The 15,717-nt window shown below is 43.6% G+C and overlaps 1 protein-coding gene across 1 annotated transcript; it reads left to right on the forward strand.

Moving 5' to 3' along the window:
* Positions 1-15,461, forward strand: Ccdc110 (coiled-coil domain containing 110). The gene is made up of 8 exons (XM_052752861.1): positions 1-97; positions 2,507-2,652; positions 4,119-4,264; positions 4,400-4,713; positions 10,223-10,278; positions 10,526-10,591; positions 12,079-12,189; positions 13,013-15,461. The coding sequence occupies exons 1-8, from the start codon at positions 1-3 to the stop codon at positions 15,173-15,175; spliced, it is 3,099 nt and encodes a 1,032-aa protein (XP_052608821.1). The 3' UTR covers positions 15,176-15,461.
* The last annotated feature ends 256 nt before the right edge of the window (positions 15,462-15,717 follow it).

Genomic DNA, 15,717 nt, shown 5'->3' on the forward strand with positions numbered 1-15,717 from the left:
ATGTTAAATACAGTAACTCTCAATCGCCCATATGAGTGCCTGGCGACTTCCATTACACTCTGTGACCCCGTGAATGTAACATTCCGGACACCCCTTTGTAAGTGGAATCATACAATATTTGCCTTTTTGGTCCTGGCTCCTTTCACGTTGCATCATAGCTTCAAAAATCATCTATGTTGTAGCATGGAAGAAAATTTCACTCCTTTTAACAGGTAAATAATACCCCGTTGTATAAGTCATACCTTATTTGGTTTACCCCATAATCTGTCTCTTGGGAGTCCTATAGGTTGCTCTTGCTTTTTTTTGTGTGTGTGTGTGACTTTTAATAGCTAATGTTGCTAGAAACATTTACATGTAGATGACAGTTATATTATTTTAGGATCTTAATTTCACAGATTATATTCCTAGTGATGACTAAATTATAATTAAAGACTGTAAAGCAGCCGGGCGGTGTTGGCGCATGCCTTTAATCCCAGCACTCGGGAGGCAGAGGCAGGCGGATCTCTGTGTGTTCGAGACTAGCCTGGTCTACAAAGCGAGTTCCAGGAAAGGCGCAAAGCTACATAGAGAAACCCTGTCTCAGAAAAAACAAAAAAAAAAAAAACAAATAAAACAAAAAAAAGACTGTAAAGCAATAATAAACATAAAAACAGAAAGGAAAGTGACATCACCAATAACCACGTATATGTGGTTTATAACCTTGTTGACACAAAGGGAAGCAAGGGCCTTTTGCTGCCTATATACTTTAATTGTGTATATTATCTTAGTCACTGCTCTACTGTTGTGAAATCTTTAAGCCTATCAATTTTATTCTCAGTCTCACTAAGTTTCTTCCTTTCTGCTGGGTTGCCTTATATTCAGGCCACTATTAAGCTGAAGCCATGCTTGTTCTCTTCATAATAAAAATCATTTAATCTGTGAGTGAAGTGCTAGGGAAAATAGTATGAAAAAATAAAAATATGAAGCAGTGGTATTGAGTAATGAGATGACTGGATTGTCATGGAAAGAACTCTGGGTTGGGACTTGGATTCTAGCTGCGGTTCTCCCACTGGCCTTGAACGTTCTCATCTGCGGAAAGGAAGATGAAGACTGAATGATGCTGGAGGTCCCCCCTCCTAGTTCACTCCATCATTGAGTGATCTGAATTTGATATTGTGTTTATCATTCCAGACTGGGCTGGCCTTGACAATGTGGTCAGGTTCTTGGTTCAGTTTAGATGTTTCTTTCTGATCCATATTCACAGACACCTCCTCTGGTTCATGCCATGGTTCCTGGTAGAAGTCAAACAAGGAGCATGGCTTTGTTGTTTTAAAATGCATTCGCTCCATTGAATGTACGCATGAATGGCCCATGTATATAGCAAGAGGAATATGCTATTTTAATGAGGATGTTGCAGAGTGAACTGAGGCAGGAGATTTCCATGAGTGTCTAAAAAGTGAAAAGGAGCTTATCAACTCGGCTTCTCTTTCCCTAACACCTGTTCATCTCCAAAATCTCTATCTATCTATCCCCTTAGCAGACCAAACTTCCTATAGTCAGCCCCACTTAACTCATCCAGCTTCCTTTCCTCCAAACAAGGCCTCTGAAAAGCAGTGATCAACTGCCTACAAGCGAGAGCTGGTTCCTATCCTTCGTGAATCATGGCATTCCATCTCTCAATAGACAGAGTCAGGTTGAAATTAATACTGCCAGTAACTTAATGAGAACAGGGTGTAGAGATGTTTTCGTCTGGATCAAGCTTTGAGGTGTAGAAGTTACTTCTGTAATCCACCAAAGACTTCCTAAGTCAATGTCATGAGGCTCCCTTCTCCATCAAAACGCAAGCCTGAGGAACAACTACCATATTGTATATCCTCAGGGCGAGTTGGTGAGTATCACACTACTGTAGAGTCCGTCTATGCCTAGTAATAGCCCTGTAATCCCAGGTTTAAAAAAAGATCATATGAAGCTGAAAACCCCAGATGTCTTGTAGTCTGGTCAGATATTGCTAAGAATAGATCTGATGAGCCTGTTTTTGTGTGGCGTTCTTAAGTTTGTTCCAAATTCTTGAACCTGCAGCTCTTGGTCAACAGGAAAAAGTAAAGTTTTTTCTAAAAGGCAAATTTTAAGATTTTGAAGTATTGTGACTCTCAGCTTTAAAAAAAAATGGCAATGTAGATTTTAGTTCTATCCCATAGGAATGAACTTCACGATAAAAAGTCAGGCTTTTTATAGGACAGTTGGAGGGATGATCCAAGTACTGGGCCAGAGAAATCATATCCTGACAAAATACACTTTGCTGTCTGTGTGATTTGAGGCTGAGTTAAATTGAGAAACTGTTACCATCCAAAACAGGAAACATGAGGAATAATACAAGTAATATTAGCAGCATAATAAGATCCATTATTAGCTACTAAATAACGTAAGAAACACCCATACAGGCAATTGTTAGTAAATTAGCAAACCAACAGTTTATGAAGAATGGAGCATTACATAAGTCAAAGTAGTTTAACAAACTGTTTCTTAGTCGAAAAAGAACCAAGGTTAAATATCTCTGCAGTGGAGACTAGTAAGTCATCAAATGAGCGCCACACTGATGGTGCAGATGGTAGTGCCTGCCACCTGACAGAATGCCAAGAGGACAAACAGCCATCAGGACGCCCCGACGAGGATGTATGACCTGAACCCACCCACTAGAAAACATCCACAAAAGACGCAGAATGATTTTACAGAATAACTGATCCAGAATGTCCTAAAATCCTAAGGTCATAGAAGTTCAAGGTAAACCAAACTCATCAGGCTGAACTATAGTAAGCAAACAGATCACTGCAATTAAATGTAATGCAGGCTCTTGGACTGGGACCTGTGGCTACCCAAGGCGTTATTGCTAGAACCTCAGTGAGGTCTGAGGACTATGGCTGATTAGGCATCAGTGTTAATCTCTGGAGATTAATGGCTGTACTGTGCTTCTTTTCAGTGCTCTCATAAGATACACACCCAAGTGTTCAGGAGAGGTGGGATGTGAAGTCCTCAATTCACTCTTAATAGCTCAAGAGAAGGGGCAGAGGAGTTGGTGAAGAGCTTACCACACAAGCGTGAGGACCTGAGTTTGATGCCCAGGTACCATGTTAAAAAAAAAAAAAAACAGATGCAAGAGCACATGCCTGTAACCCAGCGCATGGAGGACCCCAGGGGCTCACTGTCAGCTAGGATAGACTGTGAGTACCAGGTTCAGTGCAAGACTCTGTCTCAAAAACGTAAAGTGGAGACCAATAAAGGAATACAGACAACATAGACCTCTGACTTCCACACTGCATGCACACACAAACACATGCATGTGTGTATGCTATACACAAATATACAAAATAAAGGTCTAAAATTAAAATAAGCCTTCCTTACTCAGAAGGAGTTTTCTGATAGATTGATTGATTGAGACATTATCTTAAAATAAAAGTAGGTTTCTGTGGAGACTAGTGCACAGATTAAATTATAAGCATCTATCATTAGTATTTTATATTCTATGCCACCTGTTTTGACTTAGTCATCCTATGAAAATCTCCAGTTAATTTCACTTATCATCATCATCCACAAATACTGCACATAAGTTAGAGTTGTCATGTAATATTTTATTGTTACCATATTATGGATATTAACACATAGCATTAGATGAACTATATTATTCATTTTCTTTACAATAGTAGTTTAAGAGACATACTAGATTGAAGAATTAAAATTTATTAGGATTGTCCACAATGCCAGTCTGGTAGAGACCATTGCTTTAGAAAACAAGAAATTATAGCTAGTTAACATTAAACTATCATGCTTTGTTCCCCGAAACTAAATAATGTATAATTTATTTTAGGTAATAAATTATTATATCATAGTGTCTGTCAGTTCCTACCCATTGTGATTTAAAATTCAGTTCTCAATGACTATATTCTATCTGAAATAATTGATTTTGCAAAATAAGTCATATGTACTTATTGAAAACTTTTACTGAAAGATCGGGCTTTCCAACCAGTCCGTTAAGCAACCTCTGCTTCCCAGGGCAACATTCGCCTTTTACAAGTGGTTTATCAAGCACACAGGAAAATCAATGGACTTTGATAAATGAAGACCAATCACGTCCTCTGTATCAGCTCACGGAAAAGGGTGGGGATGGGCGCGGCTTCCTGACCCCTCCGTTGCTAGGCAACGGGATGCTGCGGCTTGAAGCGGCAGAGCTGAATGCTTGGGGCAAGGCAGTTGATAGCGAGAAGACCTTAAGCAGCAGAAATGAGCCCCGGTAAGAGCGATCCAGGAGGCTGTCCTCGAGAGGGGAGCTGTGGGAAGTGGAGGATAGTGGAGCCACACCCGGGTCCCTTCATCCCCAAGCCTCTGGGCTTTCCCAAGTGGGTCTGGAGTGCGGATCTTCCTGACCTTACATCCTCTGCTCAGACAGTGGAAAAAGCACCCGCCTGCCCCCTGGCTACAGTCTCCAGCCCTACTTGCGGAGTCTCTACCTGACCCCAGCGCGCCCTCCGGTGGCCGCCGAGGGTGTGCGCCACCCGAATCTCCGTGCCTTACTTCCTCACCTTCCCAGGCTACCTTCCAGCTCCTCGCCAAAAGCTGTGCTCAGTTCTGTTCCAGAAAAGCATCTTGAGGAAGAGGATGAAGTTGACTCCATTCTCCTTTCAGCATCCAAGATCCTGAATTCCTCTGAGGGGGTAAAGGAGAGTGGGGTCAGTGAACCAGGTAAAATCTCTGGGTGGGAAAAAAAAAAAAAAAGTTGAGGTTTTGTTAATTTATTTTGGTTTGGTTTGGCTTAGTTTGGTTTGATTTCAGTTTCAGACAGACATTTAGAAGATTCGTGAGTTTTCTATGAAAATCTAAGAATCCAAATAGCCACAGTTTCCAATAAACCAAGAATTGAATGTGTAGACTAGCCAGAGAAACCTAAGAACAGACGTTGAGATCTTCCTTCAGAGAAGCCCAAGGTGACAACGCCCCTCTCACATGGTTCTGGTGCACAAAGGGACATCAAAGGAAGGAGCAGGAGTTCATGAATAAGGTGGATTTTAGGCTAACGGGTAGGACCCCAGTTGCGGGCTCCCCATGGGGTAGGACCCTAGTCGCGGGCTCCCCATGGGGTAGGACCCCAGTTGTGGGTTCCATGTGTGAAGCATATGGTAATGAGATGAGAGAAATGATGGATCAGAAGCCTGATCATGGGACAGGGTTTCTTTCTGCACCTTGGTCAATCCAGGACCTTCACAATGCCTGGGCAGGGACCCTGAGAGAAGAAGCCACCGAGGCCACACCTCAAATGATAGAAATCAACTTGATTCAAGATGAGGGACATGGAGGAGGACAGGATCAGCACCCACTGCATTCCTCTGTCACCAGTCATGAAGATCTATAGTCTTCCCTGAGCAACCAGGAAAGGAATACAGCAAAAGATCATCACAAGACAGTTTAGACATTAAATTGACCCGGTGTTTAGCTCTGAGGTCACCAAGGATCAGAAGGGATGGAGCTGCCTCAATACAGCAAGGGCATGAGAGGCTGAGGAGAAGGTTAAATGAGTGACGCTCTTATTGAGCAAGCATAAGGACTGAGTTCAAATCCCCAGAACCCATGTAAAAGCCAGGCTCAGTGGAGACAGGAGAATCCCCGGACGTCCATAGGCCATCCAGCCTCATGAATCCGAGGCTACCTCAAATGTGGCAGATGAGGGCTGACACCTCCTCGTGACCCATGCTACTCAATAGCATGACTTATGCACATAAGAACAGTTAGTTAGCATAACTAACCTGTGGCCCGTTGGGATGGGGATCGGAGGTGTACTTTTGAACCTCAGCCATGACCAGCATGTTGGTTCTGGCACTTCTGTACCGATTCTGAACCTCCATCCATTTGCTCATCTGCCGAGTGTTTTCAAGTAGCTGCTGTACCTAGCCCTGTTCTAGGGGTTGCACATCTGTGATTATCAAGGCTAGTCACCGACTTGACAGATGCTAGAATCATCTGGGAAATGAACCCTTGGACCTGCCTGTGGGGGACCATATGGATTTAGATGACTGAGGTAAGAGGAGCTGCCCCTTGTGGGTGGCACCATTCCTAGACCACGTTGCAGACAGCATAAATGGGGGAAGGAAGCTGAGCATCCATCCCATGCTCTCTGCTCATTTTCTGCGGATGCAACTCAGCTAGCTGTCCCAAGCTCCTCCCACTGTGACTCCCCCGGAAATAATAGCCTGCACCCTTGAGCCGTTCGCTGAAATAAACCCGTCTCTACCTCAGTTTCTTTTGTCAGAGTATTTTATAGTAGAACAGAAAAGAAACTAAGACAGGATCCCAGACAACATACGCAAGGTGGCCGTCCTCATTCAGCTTATCTGTCAGTGGGAGAGCGGACATTGTTTACAAGATAGCGGCAGTCTGTCCTATGGGGAAAGGGAAGGGGGAGGTTTCTGCAGTGTCACAGGTGGGTGAAGAGTCTTCTGTTTTAAAAGGGGAAGGTGACAGAAGAGCGCCCCATTCAGCAGGTTCCATCTGAGCAAGGACCAGCGGAGGTAAAGACCAAATCGTGCCAAGCTCTAGAAAAGAACACTCTAGGCATCAAGACTGACAACAGCCAGGAGCCTATGGTGGAAGCATGGCTGGCGTGTCTGAGGAGTAACTGCTGTGGGCAGAGCAGAACGAATAATGGGAAAGGTAGCAGGAGAGGGTGGCAGTGGGATGGAAGAGAAGAAACTTTGTAACTTCAGGCAAGGATTTGGGGTTCTATTCTGTGTAGCTGGAGTTTTCCTGCCTGGCCCACAGTCAGGGCAAATCTCTCTCACCCGCCAGTCCCAAGCCGCTCAAACCTGATCAAGTAAACACAGAGACTTATATTGGTTACAAACTGTATGGCCGTGGCAGGCTTCTTGCTAACTGTTCTTACAGCTTAAATTAATCCATTTCTATTAATCTATACCTTGCCACGTGGCTTGTGGCTTACCGGTACTTTACATCTTCCTTATCCTGATGGCGGCTGGCAGTGTCTCCCCTGACTCAGCCTTCCACTTCCCAGCTCTATTCTCCTCCTTGTCCCGCCTATACTTCCTGCCTAGCCAATGGCCAATCAGTGATTTATTTATTGACCAATCAGCAACACATTTGACATACAGACCATCCCACAGTAATTCTGAACAAAACAGGAAGCTCTGGAAGGTTCTGAGCAGCCTCCCTCCATCCTGACTAGAATTGTTATCATGGATGCATATCCTTGGAGTATTCACTGTATGCCATGCTAAAGGTGTCTCCTACAAATCGGTTACATGCTTAGAGTTACATATCACAATATGTTATAAAGCCAAGATTCAACGTTCAGGAAGCCTGAATCCATAGCTGACACCCTAACTTGCAGGGCAAAGTATAGTTTTTTGTTTGTTTGTTTGTTTGTTTGTTTACTCTTTGCTCTTTGGGGGCCCACCAACCAGGTCCCAAATAAATACAGAGACTTATTCTTACTTATAAATGTCCAGCCTTAGTTTGGCTTATTTCTAGTCAGTTTTTATTAACTTAAATAATTCCATCTATCCTTTGCCTCTGGGCTTTTAGCTTTCTCTATTTGTATACCTTTCTTTACTTCTTACTCCTGTGGCTTTCTATGTGGCTAGCCCCTGAGGTCCTCTCTCCTCCTTTTCTCACTCCTCTTCTCTCTTCTCTTCCTATTTATTCTCTCTGCCTGCCAGCCCCACCTATTCTTCTCCTGCCTAGCTATTGGCCATTCAGCTCTTTATAAACCAATCAGGTGCCTTAGGCAGGTCAAGTAACACAGCTTCACAGAGTTAAACAAATGCAGCATAAAAGAATGCAACACATCTTTGCGTCATTAAGCAAACATCCCACAGCATAAACGACTGTAAGACATCTTCAACTAATATTCTACAACAACAGAGTGTGCTCTAACTCACATGGCTTCTACAGAACTCACTGGTCCTGTCACAGCAGAGTTAATGTTTATACTTGAAAACCATTCTACGTAGCACTTTAAAAATCGACTTGTTTTACCATGGTCTCCTAATGAAGACCACATGAGAATAGGAAGAAGCAAAGTGCTAGAGAGGCCCACAGAAATCCACAAAGATACCCCCACAACAGACTGCTGGCAATGGTCGAGAGACAGCCTGAACTGACCTACTCTGGTGATGGGATGGCCAAACACCCTAATTGTTGGGCTAGAAACCCCATCCAATGACTGAGGGAACTGGATGCAGAGATCCACGGCTAGGCCCCGGGTGGAGCTCCGGGAGTCCAATTAGCGAGAAAGAGGAGGGTTTATATGAGCCAGAATTGTTGAGACCAAGGTTGGATAAAGCACAGGGACAAATAGCCAAACGAATGGAAACACATGAACTATGAACAAATCAATGGCTGAGGGGTCCCCAACTGGGTCAGGCCCTCTGAATGGGTGAGATAGTCGATTGGCTTGATCTGTTTGAGAGGCATCCAGGCAGTGGGGCGGGTCCTGTGCTCATTGCATGAGTTGGCTGTTTGAAACCTGAGGCCTATGCAGGATCGCTTAGCTCAGCCTGGGAGGAGGGGACTGGACCTGCCTGGACTGAGTCTACCAGGTTGATCTCAGTTCTCGGGGGAGGCTCGCCCTGGAGGAGGTGGGAATGGGGGGTAAGCTGAGGGGAAGGGGAGGGGGTGGGAGGGGTGAGAACAAGGGAATCCATGGCTGATATGTAGAACTGAATTGTATTGTAAAATAAAATAAAATTTAAAAAAAAAAGAATGGAAAAAAATCGACTTGTTCTCCTCTGCCTTTAAGCACAGGCATACACTTAACATTTTTCATAAATATTGAATATGACATAATTTTCTGCAGGCTTGGAAATAAACTCCCCTTGTCTTTATTATAAAAGGGTCATCCCATTGATAATTAAGCCATTTTTTTTTAATTTCAACACTTAAATATGAAAAAGAAAATGTAAGCTAGATATAAATAATATCTCTTACATTCTCAACAGAGAATAAGCTTCTTCAAGGGTGGGGCCATTGCTCAACTCCCTTTCAATGCCTCCCAATATCATGCATGTAGCAAAGACTTAGTGAATGCTGAAATGTGGTTCTGGGCTGACTCCTGTCGATCTCTGATCATTCCCTTTCCAACTCAAGAATCATATATTTCCACGTGGCTCTTTAAGCATTATTGAATTTTAAAAACCTCTTTCTTTCGGAACAACACCCAACAACTCATAAGAAAAACAAAAAGTTCTGTTATTACCCTTAAAAATAGTTGAGTCCCAATTTCCTGCCTACTCACTGCCTGCACTGAATCATCAGAATGCTGCTGAAGAGAATACTCATTTTTTTGAGTCAGACCATGAACTAAACCGAGCATCTTAGTGCTATTTGGAGCACTTGCTTTATTGCCAAAGTAAATTCTTTTTCAAACGCTCCCTCCCCGAGATAACTATGTCATTTCTCTCCCCACGCTGTCTCAAATCACACAGCATCATCTCACGGTATATGAAAAAGTGGAAACAACCAGAGCAAAATCCCCCCATCCTTACCCTTCACACATGCTAAGCTCCCTTCTCAATGTTTCATTGGAAGCACTGCTCCTACTCAACCAGTGACCAGTTCATCTAGATCCCACATCCAGAATCCCTCTGCCATTGCCTGCCTCGTTCTCCAGAACCACCCTTTCTTCCTCTTTCTGCAATCCGTTTCCAGCAAACAAGCATGTTAGACTCCCCGATAGCTAAAATGCTAAGTTAAAAAATAAATCGTCTTGGGCTAGTGAGATGGCCTGGCAGGCGATGGGTTTGCTGCCATGTTCAGTCCCTGGGTGGGAGGAGAGGACCAGCTTCCCAGATTTGTTCTCTGACCTTTACATGCACTTTTTGGCTTGAGAGCTTACCACTGTAGAGGGTGGTGCACACCCATGCCCACGGTGCAATTGTGGAGGTCGGAGGACAAGGTCAGTGCTCTCCTTCCATCATTATGTGGGCTCCAGAATCAAACCCAGACTGTCAGGTTTGAGGAGCAAGCATGTTTATGGCTCAGTCATCTCCCTGTCCCCTCAGGCGGGTGCTTCTTAAAGTGAGAGCTGTCCTTAAGTTCAGTGTGTGGCTAAGATAATGTAAGCATCAGACCTTCTCGTCACCTCTCCATCTCACTACCTGGATTGAGAGTGCTTTCTGTAGCAGCTCCTGCAGAATTAAAGTTTCGGAATGAAATGATACATGTCCTTTATTTTGCTCCTTAGAATATGGCTGTGTATCAGAACCAGAGAATCAAATCCAACCACAGTCAGCACTGAAAGTGAGTCTGTTTCATTTAATTATGTGAAAACCCTTCCTAAACCAACACTGGGTCTTCCACACTAGTCTCACAGAAACTTCCATGAGCAGGCTTAAAGGGTCGGCAGCACAGCTAAGGATGAGTTAGCTGACTCACGCGGTACTTGGTCGGGGGATTTTTTTTTTTTTTTTTTTAATCATAGCAATTGAAGACTGCATTTAGCCGCCTGAAAGTGTCCCATCTGACACTTGGTTAAATCTCATTGCAGGTCCTTCAGCACCAGCTGCAGTCATTTCAGGCTCTGCGGATGCAGACTCTACAGAATGTCAGCATGGTATGCTTGTTGTAGTCCATGTGTAGGAAATCTCCTAGTTTAAGGTACCAGCCCATCTTCTAAACTCACCCATAGCCAGTTGTTAAGAAGATGCTGAGTTTAATGTATCAGAGGTGATGATGTGTTTCAGGCTCGAAATTCATTTGGAGTGAGCTAAAGTCTCCTATCTCTTTGGATGTGTGGTCAAAAAAAAAAAAAGGCACTCATATTTAAGTGCTACCTGGGGCAGATGTGGCTCAGTGGTTGAGTGTTTTCCTAGCATGTGCAGAGCCTTGGGTTTGATCCTGGCACTGCAAACACACACACACACACACACACACACACACACACACACACACACACACACAGCCTGCAAATAGAGACTCTAAAATTTAAACCAGAACTCAAAGTGGCTCTGGGGGAAACTGTATTCTGTCACCTCATGGTGCTGAAGACTCTAGGAACAGCTCACTTCTGGTGACATGAGTCATATGATCACGATTCTGGTCATCAGGCACAAATCTCAGCCATGCGTTGGTCTGCTTTCCAGGACAGTGGGCGGTCAGATTCCACATCTTGGTAAAAGGGTTAGAAGGAGTTCCAAATCTTTGCCCTTCTAAACTCAAATCAGGATGGGGGGAGGGGGAGGGGACAACGAAGGGAAAGGGGAGAGAGAGGGAACACTTTGTTCTCACAATAGGTTATACTAAGGTCCTTTGCTCTGATTCTGAGTAGGTTATACTAAGGTCCTTTGCTCTGATTTTGAGTAGGTTATACTAAGGTCTTTTGCTCTGATTCTGAGTAGGTTATACTAAGGTCCTTTGCTCTGATTCTGAGTAGGTTATACTAAGGTCCTTTGCTCTGATTCCGAGTAGGGTGGTTATACTAAGGTCCTTTGCTCTGATTCTGAGTGCCACAGATTGGCTGAGAAGCAATCCAAGATCATCATCGCTCTCTAGCGAGAGACTCAGTGCTGAGTCACAGACCCAGCCTTGCAGCTAAAGGTAGAACTGGTGTCATCATCAAAGACACAGACTTCACCTGGAGAAATTAGGGTGAACAGAACAGTGTATGCATGTCAATGTACACAACACACACCCACTAAAGTCCTGGCATCAGCTTGGACTCAGCGTCCTTGTTTTGAAAGCAACTGCGTGGGAGTAGACGACCAAATTCTGCCACAGGTGACAGACCGAATTCTGCCTTGATGATGGATATCAGAGATGTCTTCTTTACTCCACAATGTAAAAAGTAAAGCCTCTGAAATTATTTAAACATAGTGCATAAAATTTTACTTCTTTCCCAAATGCGCCTGATTTCCACATTCTTTTCTTCAAAGTCCTCTAATGACAGATATTACAATAAATAAGTGTAACTTATTCTCTTAATGGCAAAGAACTTTTTATGGACGGGAAATGTAAAGGTGTCTTTCAACCATGTGCTTCTGTACAGACACAAGCTCACAAATCTGAATTCAAATTCTAACATCCTCAATTTCTCTTTCAAAGGTACAGTCTGAAATCAGCGAAATATTGAACAAAAGTATTGTTGGAGTAGAAAACCCACAATTTAACTCAGAAGAAAATGTAGTATTCAGCATGCACCCTGAAAAGGATTTGGTATGTTTTTGAAAGAAAAGAAAATCATTCCTCTCTCCTGGTGTTTAAAAACTATCCCTACAACTGGTCTGTTCTTACCTTTGTGTTCTCTCTTTCTTCACGGGAACAATGGCTATTCAGAGATGAAAATGAGAAAATATCTGTCCTGAAACACTTAAAAGAAGTGTATTTATCTTTGTACTGGAGAATTTGGCTGTTTCTTTTAGGAGGGTGTGAGAGGAATTTCACTTCATCTAGATGATGGAAATTCCAAAGCGAATTCAAGGCAGTCTGGGTAGCCTACCTGTCCAGAGGAGGCTGAGAAACCAGGGCTGAATTCTGTAGAAAAACTCCAAACCAGGATGGCCAATATTATCTGTGCTAGCTAGAAAACGGTATTTCCCAGATACCTGTGGTCCTAAAATTACCCTTTCAAACCCATGAATGAAAGCAGAAGCTAACAAACAGCCCAGAGGCAGACGCACTTGTTTTTCCCTGAGTTCCCATGTGGCCTGTCTACCTAGGATAATACATTGAAGCATAATACATTCACTACATTTCCACATCTGAAATGAAGAGGTTGGCCACATGTCTCGTCCTCTACGGGAGGAAGGGAAAGTCTAGAGCACTCTGTGAAGGCCAGAGTTGCGGATCTCAAAATAGCTGGCGCTGTTTTGTTCATGTCCAGCTGAAAAAATGGGGACACACACACACAGGCTTCTTTGATTAGTAGGCAAAATACTCGATATGGTTGTACACATGAATCTTCCCCAAATTTTATCTTAGTTTCTTGGTCACGTGGCAAATGACAAAATATTTATAGTATACTTTTTATTGCTGCTAGCCTAATGAGAAGGAAGAAGAAACACTTTCTATCAAGAAAAGTAGTCATTTTGAGAACCCTAAGACTCTTCATTCAATGGAAGAAAACCTTAGTAGTAATAATGGTGACTGTCTCTCTCAAAGTATAAATATTCCACCCCAGATACAGGTCGAGGACATGTTAGCTCTGGCGAGCCTGAGAGCTACAGCAGATAACTCACCTCCCAACAAAGCTACGGGAGCTTTGGGCCAGCCTAACACCATGCAGAGTCTCAGTCTTCATCGGTTTCTACCTCCCGCTCCTCCGACTAGGACACCTCAAACTGCTCCTGTGAGTCTGGGTAAATCCACAATCACCGTGCCTTTTCTGCAGCATGAATTTTGTGAAAACTTAGATGATATCTGCCACTCTATTAAACACATGAAAGAAGAGCTTCAAAAGTCCAGCGACAGGGAACTGGCACTCACAAACGAACTCCACACTTTCCAGGCTGATACAAATATGCAAAGTCACGGTAAATACGAGCTGTTTCCCATTCATAGCTCAAAACTGAACTTTATTCAGGAAGAGAATGTGAAAGGTAACTTAAGTGAAGATATCAAATCAAAGAGGATTTCCGAATTGGAGGCCTTAGTAAGCAAATTACTGCCACTCAGGCAAACAGTGTCAAAACTCCATGTAAATTTTTGTAGGAAATGTAGAAAGTTATCTAAGAGTGAAATATGCCGGGGTAAAAAGAATGAGAAAAATAAAGACATCCCTATCACCAGCAAGAGTACTACAGATTTAAAATTCCACTCCCGAGCTCCAAGGCACACCCTGTCATTCCTTGACCCAGCAAAACACGAAAGCAAAGACGAAGAAGAGCAACCATTTGTAGTCAGCCAAGGATCCCTGACGTCTGAAAATGAGAAGACACCCAAAGCCAACGGTGTCACCGAGCAGTGCGTTGCCAAAATTCATTACCTCCAGAACTACCTAAAAGAGTCCATGCAGAACCAGAAAAAAGTGACGGAACTGGAGAACGAAAACCTGGCCCTTAGGACCAAAATGAAGCCCCTCATCTTCACCACGCAATCCCTGATACAGAAGATTGAAACCTACGAAAGGCAACTCAAGGCTCTGGGGGAAGAAAAGAGTGCTCTGCAGTCCAAGTTAGTGGAAGCGGAAGAAGAAAACAATGACTGTCTCAGGGAACTGAAGAAGATCGTCAGCACCTATAACATCCTCCAAGACCAACATAAAACGCTAGAGGAAAAAAACAGTCAGCTTTCTTTGGAAAAGCAGCAGATGATAAACACCGTAGATCACCTCAAAGGTAAGGACCACAAGTCCCAAAGTGACATGGCCGTTCTCAAAAATGAAAACAGCAGAATGAACATACAGATAGACGCAATGAACACAAACATGCTGTTGATGCAAGACGAAAGAGAAACGCTCGAGAAAAACATGTACCAACTCCTGACGGACAAAGGCTCCCTCGAGAGCGGCCTGAAGGAGAGCCAGCTGGAGGTGCTGCAGCTGAAAGAGAAAGAGAGGCTGGCCGAAGCCGAACACCAGTCGCTTCTGCACCTACTCGAAGCCGCTAAAACCGAGAAACTCAACCTCGAGGCGGCATTGCAAGAATCGGCTTCGGCCAGGCAGACGCTGGCCAGGGAGCTGGAGGCCATTCAAACCTACCAGTCCGCGGCGGAAGAGAATTTCCGCAAAGAGATCAAAAGCGCAAAATCGGAGACGAACGTTTACAAAAACAACTTGGCGGAGATCAGCCAGGAATGTGAGATGCTCTCCAAAATGGTCCTGGAGATCAAGGCGGATAACCAGATCCTGAAAGAAGAGCTCAAGAAACACAGCCAGGAAAACGCCAAGTTTGAGAGCAGCATCAGTCGGCTCATGGAGGACAAGGTGCTTCTGGAAAACTACGCGCGGAGCATAGAAAACGAGAGGGATACCTTGGAATTTGAGATGCGGAATCTTCAGCGGGAGTATCTGAGCTTAAGTGACAAGGTCTCCAGCCACAACAACAGTCTGTCGAAGTCGCCTTACATTTCAAGAAGAGAGAAATTCTACTTCGACAACTACGACGCCTATGAAGACGCTTCCAGTCCCAGTCAGAGGAGCAGGCATTTGGCTCCTGATTTGAAAGGTGTGTACGTTCTGACAGATAAGCAGAGGCACCCTTAAGGCTCTTTTAAGCTTACTGGCACTAACCAAGTATAGAAATAAGAAGAGAGGCCTAGAGAGGGGGCTCAGAGGTTAAGAGTGTGTACTGCTCTTGCGGAGGACCCAAGTTTGGTTCCCAGCACCCAGCCTCCTCTAAGTTCAGCTCCAGGGGATCCAACACCCTCTTCCAGAGACACCTGAATTCACAAGTGCAAACCCACACACACACACACATATACACATAGCAAAATTAAAATAAATCTCCTTTAAAGGAAATAAGAGAACATGAAGATGAATACAATTTAGTTTTGTAAGATTTTTCTTACCTGATCTGTTATATAAGGGAATCAGTTAGGAATTTTGTTCTGTAGATACAATCCATAGTCTATTTACATTGCTTATATACACTGAATCTATACACAGTATCTTTGACAGAGAGAAGTGTTCCTAAATCCTTATTAGAAATACACTTAGCATTTACCACCTTAAGACATTTCCTTTTCTTTTTCAGGAATTCCACATAAACTGTATCAACGGCTTCCATCCAAGATATGTAAATAAAT

Source organism: Peromyscus californicus, unplaced genomic scaffold (genome assembly GCF_007827085.1).
Source record: "Peromyscus californicus insignis strain IS unplaced genomic scaffold, ASM782708v3 Scaffold_23__1_contigs__length_62951481, whole genome shotgun sequence".
Lineage (NCBI taxonomy): Eukaryota > Metazoa > Chordata > Mammalia > Rodentia > Cricetidae > Peromyscus > Peromyscus californicus.

What these genes read in the sequence shown, in the direction of transcription:
- Ccdc110 (XM_052752861.1), top strand. Translation starts at nt 1, where the DNA reads ATGTTAAATACAGTAACTCTCAATCGCCCATATGAGTGCCTGGCGACT. An exon ending in CTCTACAGAATGTCAGCATG is followed by an intron (nt 10,592 to 12,078) that starts GTATGCTTGTTG and finishes TCTCTTTCAAAG; the next exon opens with GTACAGTCTGAAATCAGCGA. An exon ending in TGCACCCTGAAAAGGATTTG is followed by an intron (nt 12,190 to 13,012) that starts GTATGTTTTTGA and finishes TATTGCTGCTAG; the next exon opens with CCTAATGAGAAGGAAGAAGA.